At 39.6% G+C, this 17486-nt stretch overlaps 1 protein-coding gene across 19 annotated transcripts in view; it reads left to right on the top strand.

Annotated features, from left to right (window-relative positions):
* Positions 1-17486, top strand: part of Rbp (RIM-binding protein) — a 30015-nt gene that overhangs the window by 837 nt on the left and 11692 nt on the right. For 6 of the 19 annotated variants that reach the window (XM_065477838.1, XM_065477840.1, XM_065477843.1 and 3 more), the window contains exons 2-14: positions 1244-1363; positions 6454-6552; positions 6618-6797; positions 7628-7714; positions 7806-7898; positions 8794-9130; positions 11261-11572; positions 12403-12549; positions 13870-14250; positions 14922-15051; positions 15189-15484; positions 15871-16059; positions 17067-17165. In XM_065477838.1, the coding sequence (XP_065333910.1) occupies positions 1244-1363; positions 6454-6552; positions 6618-6797; positions 7628-7714; positions 7806-7898; positions 8794-9130; positions 11261-11572; positions 12403-12549; positions 13870-14250; positions 14922-15051; positions 15189-15484; positions 15871-16059; positions 17067-17165 (2470 nt within the window). Of the gene's footprint in view, positions 1-1243; positions 1364-5350; positions 5608-6452; positions 6553-6617; positions 6798-7627; positions 7715-7805; positions 7899-8793; positions 9131-10002; positions 10018-11260; positions 11573-12402; positions 12550-13869; positions 14251-14921; positions 15052-15188; positions 15485-15870; positions 16060-17066; positions 17166-17486 lie in introns of those variants that run through there. The other 13 variants (XM_065477849.1, XM_065477850.1, XM_065477845.1 and 10 more) reach the window with 12 other exon arrangements.

Consider the following 17486-nt stretch of genomic DNA (forward strand, 5'->3'; position numbering starts at 1 on the left):
TATCACACCAGAGGCGAATTTTGCAATACAGCTAATCCATCTAAAACTTACATTTTTGATAGTTTATCAAAATTTGAATTTGTTTTTATACAGAATCGGAATGGGAAATCAGCGTTATTTCTCTTACCATATTTAATTGCAATTTGAATACTACTTACTGTTCTGTGGGCTAAGGAAGCTTATGAATTTGGGCCACAACTAGTTAAGCAGGAAATTTCTGTACAAACACGGTAAAGTAAACAGCTCGTTATAAACCGAGGAAGCTACATTTACTTTCAAATGAAAAATTATGGCATCCTCAAGTGCATCTACCTTCATTGACAACACTGTTAAACAATTTATTGATTATTTTTATTTGGAGTGTTGTTTTTTGAAAAAATATAATGTGCTAAATTTTCAATCAAAGAATTATTTATCCTAGTAAACAAAACATCAAGTTCAAGCCAAAAGTTGGATATGCCAAGAATTTAAAGCTGATTTAGACGCTCTAAGGTGGCTGATTTGGTTATTTACGTGGCGATTTTTTTAGTTTGGTTGGATTGTATTGCAAAATTGGTGCTCATTTTATAGTCCCATTCCGTATCGTTCATGCCGCGGAGAATTGGTCGATCTATATTATGTCATATTGAAAAAGAAGTCCGCAGGACATTTTTGACAAAATTTGCCGCATTAAATATTTTACATCACGAGTCTCAAAGAGAGGCTGACGTCAACCTGAATACTTTACTATTGTCAGAATGGAGTGATGCTACAATAGGAAATTTTTCTTTGCAATGCAACGAAGCCAATTCGCTGCGGTCAGAACGATATGATGATTGGAAAAATGATCAGTCAAAGTCTCTGTTAATCCAGATAGCAATCTAAAAATGAGAACCTTTCAAATAAATTTTAGTATTAATCCTCTTAAATATATGCAAACGAAATTCGATTAGCTACGGCATCCGGCGAGTGCGATCTAGCCCAGTGATTGTATAAAAAGCAGGCGTGGCAATTTGCATATTAAAAGCGCGCGCGATAACACTCAGAGAGTAGAGAGAGAGACGACGACAATTGACAATGGGCCCTCGCGGATAAAAAGCGGCAGAAGCAAACGAAGAATAATGAGCCCTATGAATTCAGCCAGCCGACCTTGTCTGTTGCAATCCGCCATCACCATATAATGCATGCCACACGGCGATAACAAACACTATTTAATGCACCAATCGAACTTCATATAGCTGTGACACGAGATTTTGTCCAATAGGTTCGCCAGGGTCAGGAGCGACCCTGCGCAGAGGCCACGATGCTCATCCGAAAACTAGCTCAGCTGGGACGCGAAAGGAACGCGTGCGAATTGCGCCTCTTCGCCCTCCTCTCGCTCAAGGTTTGTATCATCACACAATTGCCGGCATCGGCCAAAAGCTCATGCAAATCGAGCCATTCTTCTTTTCATTATATACAGCACACACCACGTGCAATGGGAACCAATTTGCCAAGTTCAAGATCGGCTCCTTGAATATCCGCCAGGGTGATTTAGATTTGATGCCCGATTTCATTGCTAAAAGGAAGGAATAGATGCCCGGAACACCTTTCAGCCGGTCGATTAAATACTTTTTCGTTCTCAGAAGTTCGAAATGACGTCAAATTGTTTGAGTTTATATTTATACAAGTTGCTAAACCGATTGCTGTACCATTATAGTGCTCCACACAATAATTATTGAACATTATTATTGTTGCATATCGCTAATGATTTAAAATAATGCAGTCGAAAATATATTATTATTGAAACAACATGAACAAAAGCAGAAACTGCAGAGTACGAAACGAAATATTTAGTCGGTGTTGTCTTGTGCCAACATTGTTGAAGTGTTTTATCTTCAAATTCAAATCAATATTTTTAAGGAGAGTTTCAAAATTTCTTAAAAATTGTTTAGTTAGCAAAATTAAGTGAATTTTTCCCCTGGCACTTCGCGATGACTCAATCTGCATAAATCGGTCTTCCTCTAGCCTTGTTATCCATGCTCATCTCTTAAATTTTCTTTTACATAATGACAATTCACCACCTAGCAATAAAATTCTAGATTTGATTAGAATAAAAAGTGATAGTAAAAATTCATCGCAATTTCGGTCAATTTGTTGTTGATCTTGAAAAGTTTAGTTAAAAAGCACAAAAAAAACATGAAAATAGCAGATGGGGATTAACCCGATTATTCTTTTTAAACTCGATCCTTAACATTAGATATGCAAGAGAATTATTGTAAATCCTACTCAAAATAAGTTAACGTTAAGATCAGAAATCTGTGTCGAAATTGGAACAAATGAAAAAAACTAATTATTTGCATTTTTCCATTGGATTAAAAAGGAAAATGATTTGTTGAATTATTTCAATAAACTATATTAACCATTTTCGAAATTCGTGAAAATTGCCTGAACATTCAAATTCTGTATTTATTATCTGTACATGAGGAAGGACACCACATGTGACTAAATTTAAATAAGTAAATTAAAAAAAGAACACCCGGAGGAACTTTAATATAAATAAGGTTAATTTGAAACTGCCTTTTCCAGTAATTAAATTATGCGAAAACTGTTTTCTCGCGTACTCTAGTACTGGACAGAAACTATTTTGGTCCCTACGTCCTTATCAGCAGTACATTACTTTCAAAACAAAATTAACTGCAAGAAATATTTGACGGGTGTCGAAAACGATAACCTATTAAGAAATCTTGAGAAAAATTCTGAGAACAGAAATATGCAACTCACCCTCCTTGTTATACCTGCGATTCAATCTTATACAATAAAAGCCACAAATTCCATCCATTATTTGCTACACATTGTAGGTTTTGTAATTTTCTATTTTCAGCTCAATTAATTCGCAATGTGTACGATTTACTTGTAAATTTTCATTGCCATCCTATACCAAAGTGAACGTGTAGACAGATGATTGCATCTACTAGTAGGAAATGACAATGAAAAAGTGTGCGACAAAAGCATAAATCTCTTCTGAGAAGCGTCGTATATATGATATTACATAATCCTCCTTTCCAATACATGTATTTATTTATGCGCGGCATCCTCTAAAAAACAAGTCAGTGCTCTGTAATGACTTTTATTGTTTGCTTCTGGAGAAGCAGCAGCAGTGCAAACAATAAATTTCGAGCAGAATTGTCACCCAAGGCGAGCGCTATCTGATTTTAATGCCACGGCTGCCGTCCATACAAATACATGAGTATAAAAGTCGAGTATATAATGTGCAATATCATCTCTCGATTTTATTTTCCCTGCTTGCGTCATAGCGCGCAGCCTGGCTATCAGCACATTTGCATTTTGCTTCATTGTCAGCCAGTCTCTTGTTGCACACCACACAAATTCAATCTCTTTTGCATCTAATTCGAGAGACCGAATATATGCTCAACCGCGAGGTCTGAATGCAGATGATAGTTGAAGAAAACCTGCTACCGTTTGTGCACGTCTATTACTGGCGATGATTGCGATCCGATTGTAATTACAAGATGTTGTTTAGCTTTAAAAGGAGCTCGTTTAGCACCGATTGTATAAATATTTCTCTAATTGATTTCCTGACTGCGTGTTATTAATTGCTCTATTAAAATGGTGAAACTTTTAAAATACTGTTCCCTTCCTGAAATTTCACACAAACATAGAACCTCAAGGAAGAAAATGTTGGAGATAGCCGAGAAAATCGATTCGCTTTAATATTTGAGCACATATAGGATGGCGAAATGGACTCTAGAACACACGTTCCACGTCCGCTTTTACGTTTCAGGTAGTGAATTTCTACATGTGTATCTGTAACGCATGGTGAGATAAAAACATTTGGTTCGATCCATGGAACACATTCACGTCAAGCCAGGGATGTGAAAAAAATTTAGAATAATAAAACACTATATATTAAATCATGGCTCTCGTTCGTTAAATCGCTATGATTTTACAGTTTTTTTTTTTCATTTTTCAAAATATTTTCAAGTGAAAATATTTGAAATATTTGGCTTACTTTGATGTAGAAACGTGAAGTATGAAATATTTGCAAACAAGAATGAGCTGAAAACGTTATCGAGCCATTGATAAATCTCGCTAACCTTTTATACAATCAATGCCAATAATTATTTTTTATGCGTGGGAGTTTTGTCCTTTTAAAACACAAAAAATCAAGGAAGGTCATATTTGGTTAAAATTGGCTTAACGCGTTAGATTTTTTTAGTGGTGAAATTTTTGTAGTACTCGAGGATTTTTTCAAATAAGGAATGTCTAAATATTTCTCCCAGAAAATGTTGAATTTTGCACTTTCAAACGATTAAACCAGGATCAACCGGTGACAATTATTATCCATTTGAAAGTGTTAGCGTGTTATGGAGTTCCATAAAGGAGTAATATACTTGTTAGGTTATTAGATTCAACGTGGGAATGGTTGTAATAATTTGTTTGATTCAATCATAATAATTTATGGGCAGAGTTACTATGATAGGATGGTGAATCGATCGATGTGTCGTGTCATTTTCCAGTCTCTGAAAAAATCCATTTTTGGCTCGTATATTTTTCAAAATGAACCCTCCAATTTTTTTAATCAATCTCCATTTTGTTTAAGTAAAAATATCTTAACTGTTTCGAACAGCATAAAATTCTTCAAACATGATTGGCGTTTGTGCTACAATCAAGTGTAAAGGATTAGATCCCATAGATCAAAACCTTAATAGAAAATTTTAATTTTTTTCTGAATTATTTGAACAATGATCTATGGATTTGTCTCAATCAAAATTTTTTGTGCATTACATTTTCCCTAAATTAAACAAAAAATTAAATTTAAGCCCAATTGGAAAAAAATTTATTTTTCAGCGCTAAAATTGTCAAGTCTAAATATTGTTAAAATAATTTATCGATTTTATTTCTAAAGTGAATAATCTGAATTGCATCTCGCTTTATTTATTGCGTGGTATGATGTGGTGTGCATGAATAACGTAAAGAAAACAGTCAGACTCTAACTGACGACCAGTTAAGAAAAATAGTGAGAGGATAGAATGAGCGCTAGGAAGATTTTTCAATCCATATATGTGACACAGAAAAATCTTAAGAGGTGAAATTGTTTCAATTTACTGACACAATTTATAAATTTTTTATTTCGTATCGATTTTTTTACGCGGATTGCTTGGTTATCAAAAGCAGCGAGTGGCACTTTAATCGAATCAGAAGGGCGGCGCAGCGGATAAATTTGTCCTGTCCTCTTTAAAGATCGTTGACAGGCGTGGGTTGACCCAATTGGGTCGGGTGCCGATCGGGAAAGGAAAAGGGATTATTTTTCACGCCCCCGGCGGCATACGTACACGACACACGTGGCTGGTGTGTGGTGCGGTGCGGCGCGCAACCCTCGGGCATGAATGGGGGCGAACGGAACGCGCGGCTCGTGTGCGTGGAGTGCATGGAGTGGCGTGGAGGCGCCAGTGGTGCTCGGCTGCTCGGGGGGCGGTGGTGTGTATTGATCAGGGGTGCGCGCAGTCTCGCCGGCCCGAGTCTATTGATCCCGCAAAGTGGGCCGCCATTTAGACTGCAGCCAGAACCACACTTAGGTGAGCCCTTTTCCGCCCTCGACGCTCGCGACGCGCGCCCCAGGCCCACGATAAGGCTCGCCCGAGGCCCGACAGCCGCCCCCGACCCCCGGGGGGCCCCGCCACCCCTAGCCCCCGCCCCGGCCGATTGTGTGTCAGTGGGTCTGCCCAGCAGCGGGTCACTCAGGCCCGGGACTGCCCTGCAGCCACCGCACCGCGTCCGCCCCGGGCCCCGTCGGGGCCCAGCCGGCCCTTGCACGCCGACCGAGCCTTGTTTTGGGCTCCTTCGGCCTGCACAAAGGCTGACGGGGTGGTTTCTAACGCGGTCGTCGCCTGCAGTGCCGTCCACTCGCCCCCCAAACTGTTGAATTTTGTTAATTGATTTTCGAGGAGGAAACTGCTGTTTCATTTTTGCTCCTCCAGCCTTTCCTTTCCGCAATGCATGTGCTTCCCTCACGCTGACTCAACCGAAATTTCCAATTTTTTGGTGCAACACAATGCATGCCATGTGCTTACTGAGGCAATGTAGTGGGAAATATAAATTTAATTTTAATTGTTTTTAACAAACATATACCAAAAAAATTTTAAATTTTATTTGTGAGATATGATGCTGCTTTTATAAAAAATAAACCAACTTCATTTGATTCAGTCACATATTTACTAACTGCACTTTTTTCCCTTTTCAATAGAATAAATCTCTAGATAAATATATACTTTAGAAAGCACAAATCATTCGTGTAATTTTTACATCATAGTCTCCGTAAGCACGATAAAAACTAATTAATATTTACAATACATTATCTTATCGCATAGAATCGCTTCAAATTAACCGGTACGCATGCTGTCCCAAATATTGATTTCCCGGGGGACGCAAAGACTCAACTCAGATCTCATTGAATGCCCCCATTCTTGACAGACTTGTTGTAGGCATGGCACGCTAGCCGTCGCTCTGGATCTAGAAAGGGAGACACTGGGACAGCGGCTCCGCATGAAGAGCTCGCTGTGCGACGACCTCGTGAGTGCTAACCCTTTGTTGGTCGCTTCTGCTCTTTCTTATAATGATCCTCTCTTGGCCCGAAGGAGAACCAGCTTGTGCAGGTTCTCGAGAAAAACACAGAGCTGGCTATACAAAACACGGACCTGCAGAAGCAAGTGCAGAAGTTGCAGTTTCATGGCGATCAGAAGACTGCTACAGCAAACCCTATCAACTTCAACACTTCCAGCATGTCCGAGTCGGAGAGACTCGATTCTATACTTAAGGTAACAACACCTCTGTTTCTCGATCCAGTTTTTTTTTAATTGATATACACGAGTTAAAAATATAGTTTTTTTTGCTAACTCAAAAAACTGCAATAATACGTTTTTACTGCTCTACCTGCCGTATCAGTCCTATGAGCGGAAATCTCTGCGACAAAATATTACTCAAATCTTCTCATCAGGATCGTTTTTTCTGTCATAATCTTTTATGAGTGGATTACAGTTCGTAGTCATATGTTTGTTGTGGAGCTTCGATGTTGAGATGGAATCTGTATAGCCTTTTAAATTGAACAAAGAGTGTTAAGAGCAGCCTACAAAATTGTATTATGGTTGAGCGAATTCATTGTCAGTCACTCGTTGTTTTTTCTTTTGAGACTGACGCCACTGCTCTCTGCAGTTTTTCAAGTGCTATATATATTGATAAGACTCTAGGAGCCAAGACGTAAAAAAGACGTAAAAAGCGATTCAATTTTCAACTGTCCATATAATAAGTACTAAAATTCTTCTAATTTAACGGGGCAGATTATTATATTTTTACTCTCTGAAGCAATATAAATATTGGCCTCCTCCAGTATCTCTTCGGGGCTTTAATTTTAAATAGCTCTACTCCGTGCATTTTTAAGGACTTTAATCATATTCCTCTTCAAATTCTCGATTGAACGTGTGTTGAACGGTAGTACAACGATCGCCAACTTGTTGAAAGCAAAAACACACGTCGTTGAATGTTTAACAGCAGACACGCTAATTGTATTTGATATCTTTGTTGTTTTTGCCCGTTGCGGCGGCAACAAGTGCTCGAATTATCGTTTTTCGCCTTCTCGAAATGCACACAGCAAATGCGCGAGGCCGCCGAAAGACGGAAGGAGCTAGAACGGGAACACGCCGATGCGCTTGCACAACTCCGCGATAAACAGGCTGAGGTAAATTCGAGGCAAAAAATGCAAGGAAGCCTCATCTTTTGTGTCCGCGATAAATGACAGGTTCTCTTATCAGACCATTTTTCACTGTCAGGTACAAAGACAACAAATGCCTGTGAGACATGTGACGGCCGAGCCGACGGCCGACTCCTCCAAAAAGGGATACGAGACTGTGGAGGCACTTCAGGTGAGAATTTTTACTCAACCATTTTCTTTAACACACTCCTCCAAACTTACGTGTAGTAATTAATTAATGTTTTTATAAGAAAAAGACCGAAATTTTTCTTAGTCTTTACTTAAAAAAAATTTAAGTTAGCGCGCTGCACATATTAAAAGCACAATTTTTCATTGTCACTCCTGATCAAAGTGGATTTCTGCTAAGATTTCCGAATATTTTTAAATTTTGCTCATTTTAAATGGATAAAAGCTGATTGAATATTGTAAATTTACAAGAAAAGTGGCTCAAACGTTTTTTTAGCTTTGTATTGAACTGTTGTGCGTCTTCGTAATGAAAACCATTTTATTGGGGATATAATTTCAATTAGTGGAAAAATATTTATATCATTTGATTGATCGCTGCGTGAAGAATTTCTGACAACCAAAAAAGTACAGTGAATTTGTTTAATTTTCGAGGAAACTGGTAAAATCTGAATTTGTACATATTATTCATTGATCTAATTATTGCTATACACATATAGAATTTGCTGTTAAATTAAAGAGTTACCACAATTTGTCTTGCTAGACGCGCGTTACAAACTATAAATTTTAAAATTGAAAATTTTCTTTTATGTGATTAAACGGAAAAAATAATTTTCACTTAATTTGAAAAACCAATTGGCAAAAATCACTGCTTTCAAAAGTAATTATTCTACATCATGGTTAAACAGTCTTTTTTAATTTTGCAATAATTTTTTAAACCGATCAAACGCTGCTTAATTTGTCGTTGAGCCAAGATCCAGATTAAAATACAGCAAATTTTACTTTCGTGAGTTAGATAGCATTGATCCACTTTAAAAGCGCCTAAATATCCTTGTTGTATTTTCACCCTAAGAAATTAAAATAAACTAATTTTGATTTTCTAGTCAAAGATCCGCGAGCTGGAGAAAAAGGCGGAACTGCAGAACGTGCGGCACGAGGAGCTGCTGCTAGAGATGGCCGCGATCAAGCGCACAAACCAACAGGCGCAGGGCGGCGTCGGGGCGCCGCCGTCGGCGCCGCTGACGCCGACCTCGCCGTGGAAGACGAAACTGGGTCAGGTGACGTGCGAGTTGTCGCCGTCCGAGTCGGCGTCCAGCGTTGGTGAGTTCAAGCGGGCGGAACTGGCGGCCCTGTTCCAGCACAATGGCGGCAGCACTCCCAGTAGCACCACCACCCACCATCCCACCACTACCCTCAACAGCACGGCGCTGCAAGCAGCAGGTTTGCCCCCGCGGCCCCCCTGACACAACACATGAGCTCGAAAGAACTCACGTTTGTTTCTCTGTCTCTCTTTCTCTCAGTCTTTCGAGGCTCACACACACACTCGCTCGCTAACCGACACACTCTTTGATGTTCTCTCTCTCTCTCTCTCTCTCTCTCTCTCTCTCTCTCTCTCTCTCTCCTTCGTTCTTCGTTATATTATGTACTTTTCCCAGGCTCTTCCGCGCGCCGTTTTTTGTTCTCCGTCCTCTCACTGGACTTCTCGTCACCTTGTTTTTGAAGAAAGTGGCCCTCTGATTTGCAGGGATGCGCTTTCGCGGTCTTTTTTTACAATTTTTTTAACTTTTCCATCAAAGGCTTGCAGGAGATGCAGTTTAATCCCCCTGTGTTGAGATTGCATTTTTTAATATTATTTCGTGGATTTTTGAGCAGCTGACGCGTTAACAAAATAAAAGTTGCTGTAAAATTCTGGATAAATGGTTCAATTTAATTTAGCTCAAATTTTCCTCTATAAAAAGCTACAAAAAACAATAATTATTCCCTCTCCGCAAATCACATTAAAAAATAAAAAAAAAAAAACAGTGAAAGATCAACTATGTCAGCAATCTAATTTGAGTGTAAATATAAAATTAATTTTCTAGTTTAATTATTGTTAATCGTCAGCTTGAACTACACGTTACACCCCCAGAAATAGAATACTATGCATAGTTTGCAGTTTTAATGACGAAAATTCCAGGCATTGTTATATCAAAATACAGAGGTTAAATTTAGCGAGTGCAAAATTGCCAAAACCTTTTAAACTTAGTACAAACCATTTAAAATCCAAGGAACTAAAACACACTCTTTCAACCCTACGCCCTGGTTACTCGCAGATGAACCGCAACCAGGTAGTATATCTCACTGATAAGTTACTATTTTATTATTATTCCATATTAAGTAACTTACTTGATGCTCGACCTCCCATTTTCCACACTTTTGCTAAGGAAATACTTGATCGCATTATTTTCTCCAGCTTCTCGCGCCGCATAAATATTTTCTCCAGACGAAAATATGATGACATGTTGTATTTGCGCTCGATTTTAGTTTTGGCATGCATTATGTCTTATTTTTCTGCGGCAGCCTGGTCGGCTTGGCCTCAATCCAAGATTTGACACACACTGCTCATTTCGCCTCTTTTTTCTCTCCTTCTGTCTGTCCACTAGACTACTACATTTCCCGTCTTCTCTCTTTCTCACTATCTCTTTTCATCTTTGCCTGCTGCTGTTTGAAAGAATAATTTCAGATTTGTCTTTCCTCTCCCTTGTTTTGCATAAAACCGAATGTTGAAACTAAAGACCATCCAACCATTTTGATGAATGCACATTTTTAATTCAAAACGACTCTGAATCAGTTCCTATATATTGACCTATTTACTTTTATTTTGAGTAAATGCATCTTAAGGTTTTTGAATTATTTTATTTTCTTGTAAAGAATAATAGTTTATTTTAATGTTGGGTATGAAAGAAAGCTTCAAACAGCAGCAAAAAAAATTATTTTTGTATATAATTAGAATTGATCACTTGACAATCAGATAAAAATATTCCTAGGAATATAGCAAATATAGTGTTCACAAATTAAGACCCAAAATTAAAAATTTCTGGAAAGCTTCATCTATAGTCTTCTTTTGTGTAGTATTAAACACAGAGTTTGTAAGTATAAATTCAACGGCAGAAAAGTTGACACCAATATATACAAACCTGTAATGAAAAAACTTAAACTATTAAAAAAAATTCCAAAACATGTTGCATATTTCAAACTTTTTCTATTCGCCTTATATTGATAATTAAAATTCCAACATTTTTGAAGTTCTTTAAAACAAAGCTATATGCTTATAAAATAGATAACGTAGGCCCTTCTATTGTTAGTGTGCAGAAATCTTTAATTTTGGTTTTAAGTGGAACCTATCTTTGTATTGTAAATCTGATGTATTTTACATTAAAAGCATTTGCATATAGAATTGAGAAGCTTTGAGGCCTCAAACTCAAGCCTTTTTTGGTCCGAGTCTCTGTTCTGGCCAAAAATCGTGTGTGTTGATCGCAACTTGAGAGAGCAGCCCCAAAACCGACACCCGTGTGTATTTCGCTTTTGCAGCTCTGTACCAAGCGGCTGAGGCTTCAAGACTGCATGACGAGTCGCATTGCTTTGCCTACCACTCAGCATGCCTCAGGCCACTTAGCAGTAAGCATCATCAATCCCCATTTGCAGCCCCCGCGGTCGCTCCCGCCGCCTCCGCCGCGCCCACCCGGCCCCCGCAGCAGCACGACACCGAAATTGACCGCATTATGGCTAAAATAGAGCAGGATAACCGTATATTGGCCGAGCTAGATAAGTCTAGGTCCACGGTCCAGCACCAACAACAACAGCAGCAGCAGCAGCAGCAACAGCAGCAGCAAACCTCAGCCGGTAAGAAACTTTTCCACACCAACAACATCAACCGCGGTGTCCTTTCAATTATTATTCTGATGATAATGTGGCAGCACGAGATTCTCGTTGCGTGGCTTTCTTGATCGAGTGTTTTTTAAACGGAGCTATACTGTGACGGAAATTCTCTGGGAATGCGAATCTGTGGAATTTCAGTTTTGAATAAATGGTATACAGAGACGAAAAGTATTCAACCAAACAGTGTCCGAAATCAATTTCTAACGCAGAGTTTTAAAACATGGTCTCATTTTTATCTGTTACAAATCATAAAAATATGGTGGGTATATTCTTAAAAAAATTCTGACAGTTGAAGCTATAAAACTTTCTTTTGCTATAAAAACTTGAAGAAAAAGTCCAGACTCGCATTTTCAAAGAAAGGAGTGAGAAGCTGGAAGGAAATTAATTGCGAAGCCGCCGCCGCGTCGGAAGCGTAAACAAAAGTGCTGCCTGCAAACCGCTCTGCGAAAACACGAAAACAAACACCTCCTGCTCACCTACACGCCACACTCCACTTCTGACATCTGTCCCATGATATCCGCCCCCGTTCACTGGCACACGCTTGGATGAAAAAACCCGCCACGTCCCCGCATTCTGTCCACCAGCCCTGCTGTCACTGTCTCTTTGAAACTATTATGATGTGTAACCTTTTTGATTTGATTATACATCTATTTTTGATATAATTATAAACAATTATTATAATCTCTGTGTCACACACACTGCTCTGATTGCGTTTTGGTCTCTTCTCCTTGTTTGTTTGCATACGTTTTCTTGTGTTTGCTGGGTCGCGTGTCGATCGATTCGCGCGTAAAAAGGCGATTTGGCGTACGTGATGCTGGAGCCACCCCCGCGGAGGCACGCTCTGCTGCCTCCGACGCCGTCCAGAAGGAGGCGGCACCACTCGAGGGTGCCGAGGGTCACCTTCGCGAACGGAGCTGAGTCTGCGGCGTGCAGGGCGGCTCGTAAGTCCACCTCGCTCAAATCCATCACTCACCACATTTAATTTTGACTAGAATGCTCAAACTGTCTCTCTCACTAACACTCACACCACCACCACTACCACCACCAGCATCAACCAGCTCGCTCTGTTCGTTCTCCCCTGTGACAACAATTTACATATTTTGAGAATGCGATACAAATAAATCAAAATGAAACGTCTGTACTAAAACAGAGCAGATCGTAGTAACTGTCTTGGAAAGGGTTAAAGGGACATGGCCGTACAAATATTTTAATCACGTTAAAAAATCTGAAAATGAAGGTGCAGCTGGATTTTGTTTTTTAAAGCAATCACTGCGTCTGCGGCCAGTGCATCATAACGTCATCAGTAACGATAAGGTCTCGTGACTTTTATCTCTCTGATTGTTGATCTTTATCGATCGTTTGATATAAATTGCATAATTAAGCGATATCATACAATCTATTAAATTAATGAAACAGTTAACGCATCCTCATCTTCGCCACCCTTTAAATGACGTGACCTTTTTCCAGCGCTTGCGGCCGGTTTAAAAAATTCAACAGTGCTTTTACTTTTGATTTTTTGGAGGACATAAATACAAATTGTTTTTCGACGTTCATGTCCTTTAACCTTTTGGTGGAAATGCGTTTGATTAGTTAAAACTGAGAATATATCGTCTGATGTAAATTTTCAACTTGTATTAGAGTGCATTTTGGACAGTGCCAAATATCTAGTATCTTGTGCAAGGTATTGCCGCGATAGCAATGAATTATAGAATCTGGTGATTGTGTCGAGGTTGACAAACATACTGTTATATCGCTGCTTTTGCCTGATTATCACATGTGTATTCGACCGTTCATAACTCATATTGGCGTAGTTCAGTAGAAGATTGGTTGGTTCTTGAAAATCAGCGTGTGTGGAATCATTAATTAATTGGTGGTTACGAATTATCAGTGGCTTTAGAATTAATTATACTGTGGTCTCTAGCAATGTTCGTCAGTGGTTGACATGCGTTCGAAAAAAGAAATTGGGCTTATGATTTTTTAGCAAAACTTAGTTCTTCTCTTATTTGCTTTTGACTTGGTTTGTTGCTTTTATCTGTTACGTTTGGTTAATAAGTGTGCTACGTTCTATTTTGAGTTTGCTCTGACTATCACCTCCCACGCCCTCCAACTTTTACTGACAACTCTTGCGCTCTCTAAAATTTCATTTCAACAAACTGCCGCAAGCATTTTGTTGAGTGAAACCCTGGACGGCTTGCCCTCCTGCCTCCCCGGCGCGGCACCGGCCCCACCTGCGCCCCTCTAACGCTCTCCCCTTCTTGCAGCCTACCCCCCTGGCGTGAATCCCTCGGCCGTCGAGTACCAGCCGGCGCTCAGCGCCCAAATGATGATCCTCAACCCGCAGACGGGCACCCTGGTGCCCCAGGGGCCTCTGACTGCCGCACAAAGCCACATGCTGTCAAACCCTGCCGCCGGCCTCCTTTCCCAGGCCGGACCCGCCGGCCTAATGGGCCAGCAGTCGACGGCCGGCCTCCTGCCCAACACGGCGTCCGCCGGCCCCTTCCACCAGCAGCAGGGGCTCCTCGGCACGCAGCTGGGCGGGCCCGCGTCGGCGCCCCTCTCCATTTCGAGAATCATGCCCAAAGTGCCGGCCATGGCCACCCTGCCGCCAATCTTCAGCACGCCGCAGTTCGCGATTCACGACGGTCAGTGACTCAATATTTTATTAATTGAGATACAAGTTTTTCATCAATTATTTTAACAAAGAACAAAAAATTTAAAAAATCACATCTCTGGCATTTGCTCAGATAGCAATTTGGAACAATTGCTTTACAGGGAAATCAAACTATTTGGAAAAGTTGTTGAATGTCTTAAGTTAAATCCTACATTTACAATTCAGCCATTCCTGCAAGCGCGGAAAGGATTTGAAAATTTTAATACTTTGTTTTTGCTATGCACCTGAACGAGGACAAGCCTGTTTTCTGTCAAGCTTTTTTATCTAACGCAAGCCACCGTCATAAAACCCGTTAAGTTAATGTTGGAAAAGTGAGTGTATCCGCATTCGAACCGAGACTAGCTACCAAAGGTTGAATTTCCCGTAACAATCTTTCCTATCCGAGGTGCTCTGGCAAAAAATGAACTCGTTTTTTAGTTTCCTTTTTTTTTCAACGCATGTTGCATATGGAATATGTTTTCAAAATATGTTAAAATTTTTAATGAAATTATTTTCCGTGTTTTAATGGAATTGAAATGAATCCAATTGTAAAATTTATATTTAAAATCGTACAAAATTTTGTACATTTTACGCCTTTTTCTGTGTGGGAAGCTATATCTGATGTTGAAAAATGTGTTAATATCTAGTAATTCTGCTTAACAGGCACAGGTTTGATGAATGGTGGCATTTTGGGCCCAGCTGGGATGCTGACTGACCAAATGATCACTGACAACAAACTCCTGGACATGCTGGACATTCCAGGAAAAGGCAGATGTTACGTCTTCATGGCAAAGTGAGTGTAAAAATCCAGTATTAGGTATTTTATAAAATCCAAATAATTAAAACTTACACAATAATGTGATAAAAGGCTGCTTCCATATAATATAAGTTGATGATGACACGAACATTCTCCATTTTTCCCCAATGCAGATATACGTACGACCCGTTCACCCAATCGCCGAACGACCACCCTGAGGCTGAATTGGCGGTGAACGCTGGCGACTACCTGCTCGTCTGGGGCAACATGGACGAGGACGGCTTCTTCGATGGCGAGACGCTGGACGGCCGACGCGGCCTCGTGCCTTCAAATTTTGTGCATAAGCTGATCGGTGACGAGCTGCTTGAGTTCCACCAAATGGCCGTCTTGGGGATTGCAGGGGGCCCTGAGGAGCCCCACTCGACCTCCATCCCCCACGGCATTGAAAGTGCAGAATTCGACGCTGTTGGTAAGTATTAATGTAATGTTGATGCGCATGATAAAACTCACAATCAGTTGGAAATATGCTAATTTATTTGTTTGAAACTGTGTCATTTCCTTTTTTCTTCAAAAGTACATCAAATATCTAAATGTTTTATTGAAATTTGGTTCAAATATTGACATAATGAAGTTTTGAGTTTTTTTTAAACAATTTGTAAATTTTATGAATTATTTTTCCAAAATGTGCTTCATTGATATTTTCCCTATATAGCTAAAATAAATGTTGTTTTGACGTGGTAGTCACATTAACATCCAGAACAACTACTTAAAAGTTGTGATCATTAATTTTCCCATTCACTTCAACTGTGAATTTTGAGTATTGCGTGTGTTACGACGTTGTTTTTTGACCGAAAGAAGATATGCAACTGTACAGGCAAGCGAGTCCGGCGGGCAGCCTACGCGCCAAATTCCCCAACAAAATGCAAAATGCGTTCGACAGGGCGAAGCGCGTGCTGTCAGGCTCACACGGCGACCTGCCGCTCATCACTTTGCAGGCGCCGTCACCTGAGCACGTTCCCTCGCCGGCACCACCCGACCCTTCAGGTACTCACGCTGCAGGCGGAGCACTCACACGCAGCTAGCAGCCTAGATAACCCAACTAACTAACCTTTCAGCTGCTCGACTAACCTGCTGTAAATTTTGCTGATCGCCCCAATAATAACTTTTAATTGCAGATCATCATTTAAAAATGCATCAATTTTTCCATGCTTATTTAGATATTCGTAGAGTTCAACTTTCCCTCGCAAGTTTGGATTTTCCTCCTTTCAAAGCTTACAAAAAACTCCTCTGCATGGTGAACAAAGGTAGATTGAATTATTGCTTTTTACCTCGGAGCGTGGACAATTATTTTAGTTTCAAGATTTTCATAGAGATCAAGATGAATTCCAAAAATTAAACCATGCAAAAGATTCGAAATTCGATAATTATAAATTTAGATGTAAGTCAGGGTTAGAATGAACTCGAATTTGAAAAAAAAAATGTTGAATCTCCTGGCAACGTTTGGAGCTTTACAGGTTCAAGGACTAGGTTTAAGGATTAGCTTAACAAACATTTATTTATGACATGATACTCCAAAGGCTGGAAAAGACGAAAAACTAGTTTCTCAATTTCAATTTTGACATTTTCATTTAAGAATAATCAGTTGCTTGGAACAGTGCACAAAATTGTTTCTTTTGCGAAAGCAAAGGTAAAATTTTTGTATTATTATTTTATTCGCTTGTAAAAGAAGTGTGAATTACACTTCTGCAAATTCTAAATGAAAATAACGGATTGAGATCTGTGATTATCGTCTTTCCCAATTCATATAAAACATGGCACTTGAATTTCCTCTTTTTAAAGGCCGTTGGTACAGCATCTCCGATCTAATCGTATTTTCACTTTTTCAACTCCTTGTAGTCTTCTACACAGTCTAACGATTAATAGTATTTTGAAGAGTAATGTATTGATGATATCAGCACTTAATCTCTGCTAAAATTAAAATGCTAGAATAATATTTGAAGCACGCATCAAGCTGTTCAAATCTAAATTTTTCGCAATACTTTTTTTCACAGATGGAACGTACGTGAAACGCCTTGGCCCCGAGTACAGTTACCTGGAGCTACAGGACATCATGGAGGACGAAGAAGAAATGCCTCTGGGCGAGGGTCCAGGTAAGCGTCCTGAGCAATGATACACTTGTGAAAAGGTTCCACACTTGGTTTTCAAACACTTTTCACCGACAATCACTATTTTTATATTATCTGATTTTAACTTGTTCCTTCACAATTCCATTTATGCACTTAATGAGCACATTTGCCTCCGTTTTTTTATACACATCTCAATGTTAATATCTTCTTACCAAGTTAACATTATTTTTATATAGAAAAGGGAGCTTCTGTACGTATTTGACACGCCTGAGAGCAGTTTTCCTTATGATATTTACACTTTTGCACTTTTAGTCAATTGCTGATCATGAGCAGAAAATGCGAATA

Source organism: Cloeon dipterum, chromosome 2 (genome assembly GCF_949628265.1).
Source record: "Cloeon dipterum chromosome 2, ieCloDipt1.1, whole genome shotgun sequence".
In the NCBI taxonomy this organism is placed as follows: Eukaryota; Metazoa; Arthropoda; class Insecta; order Ephemeroptera; family Baetidae; genus Cloeon; species Cloeon dipterum.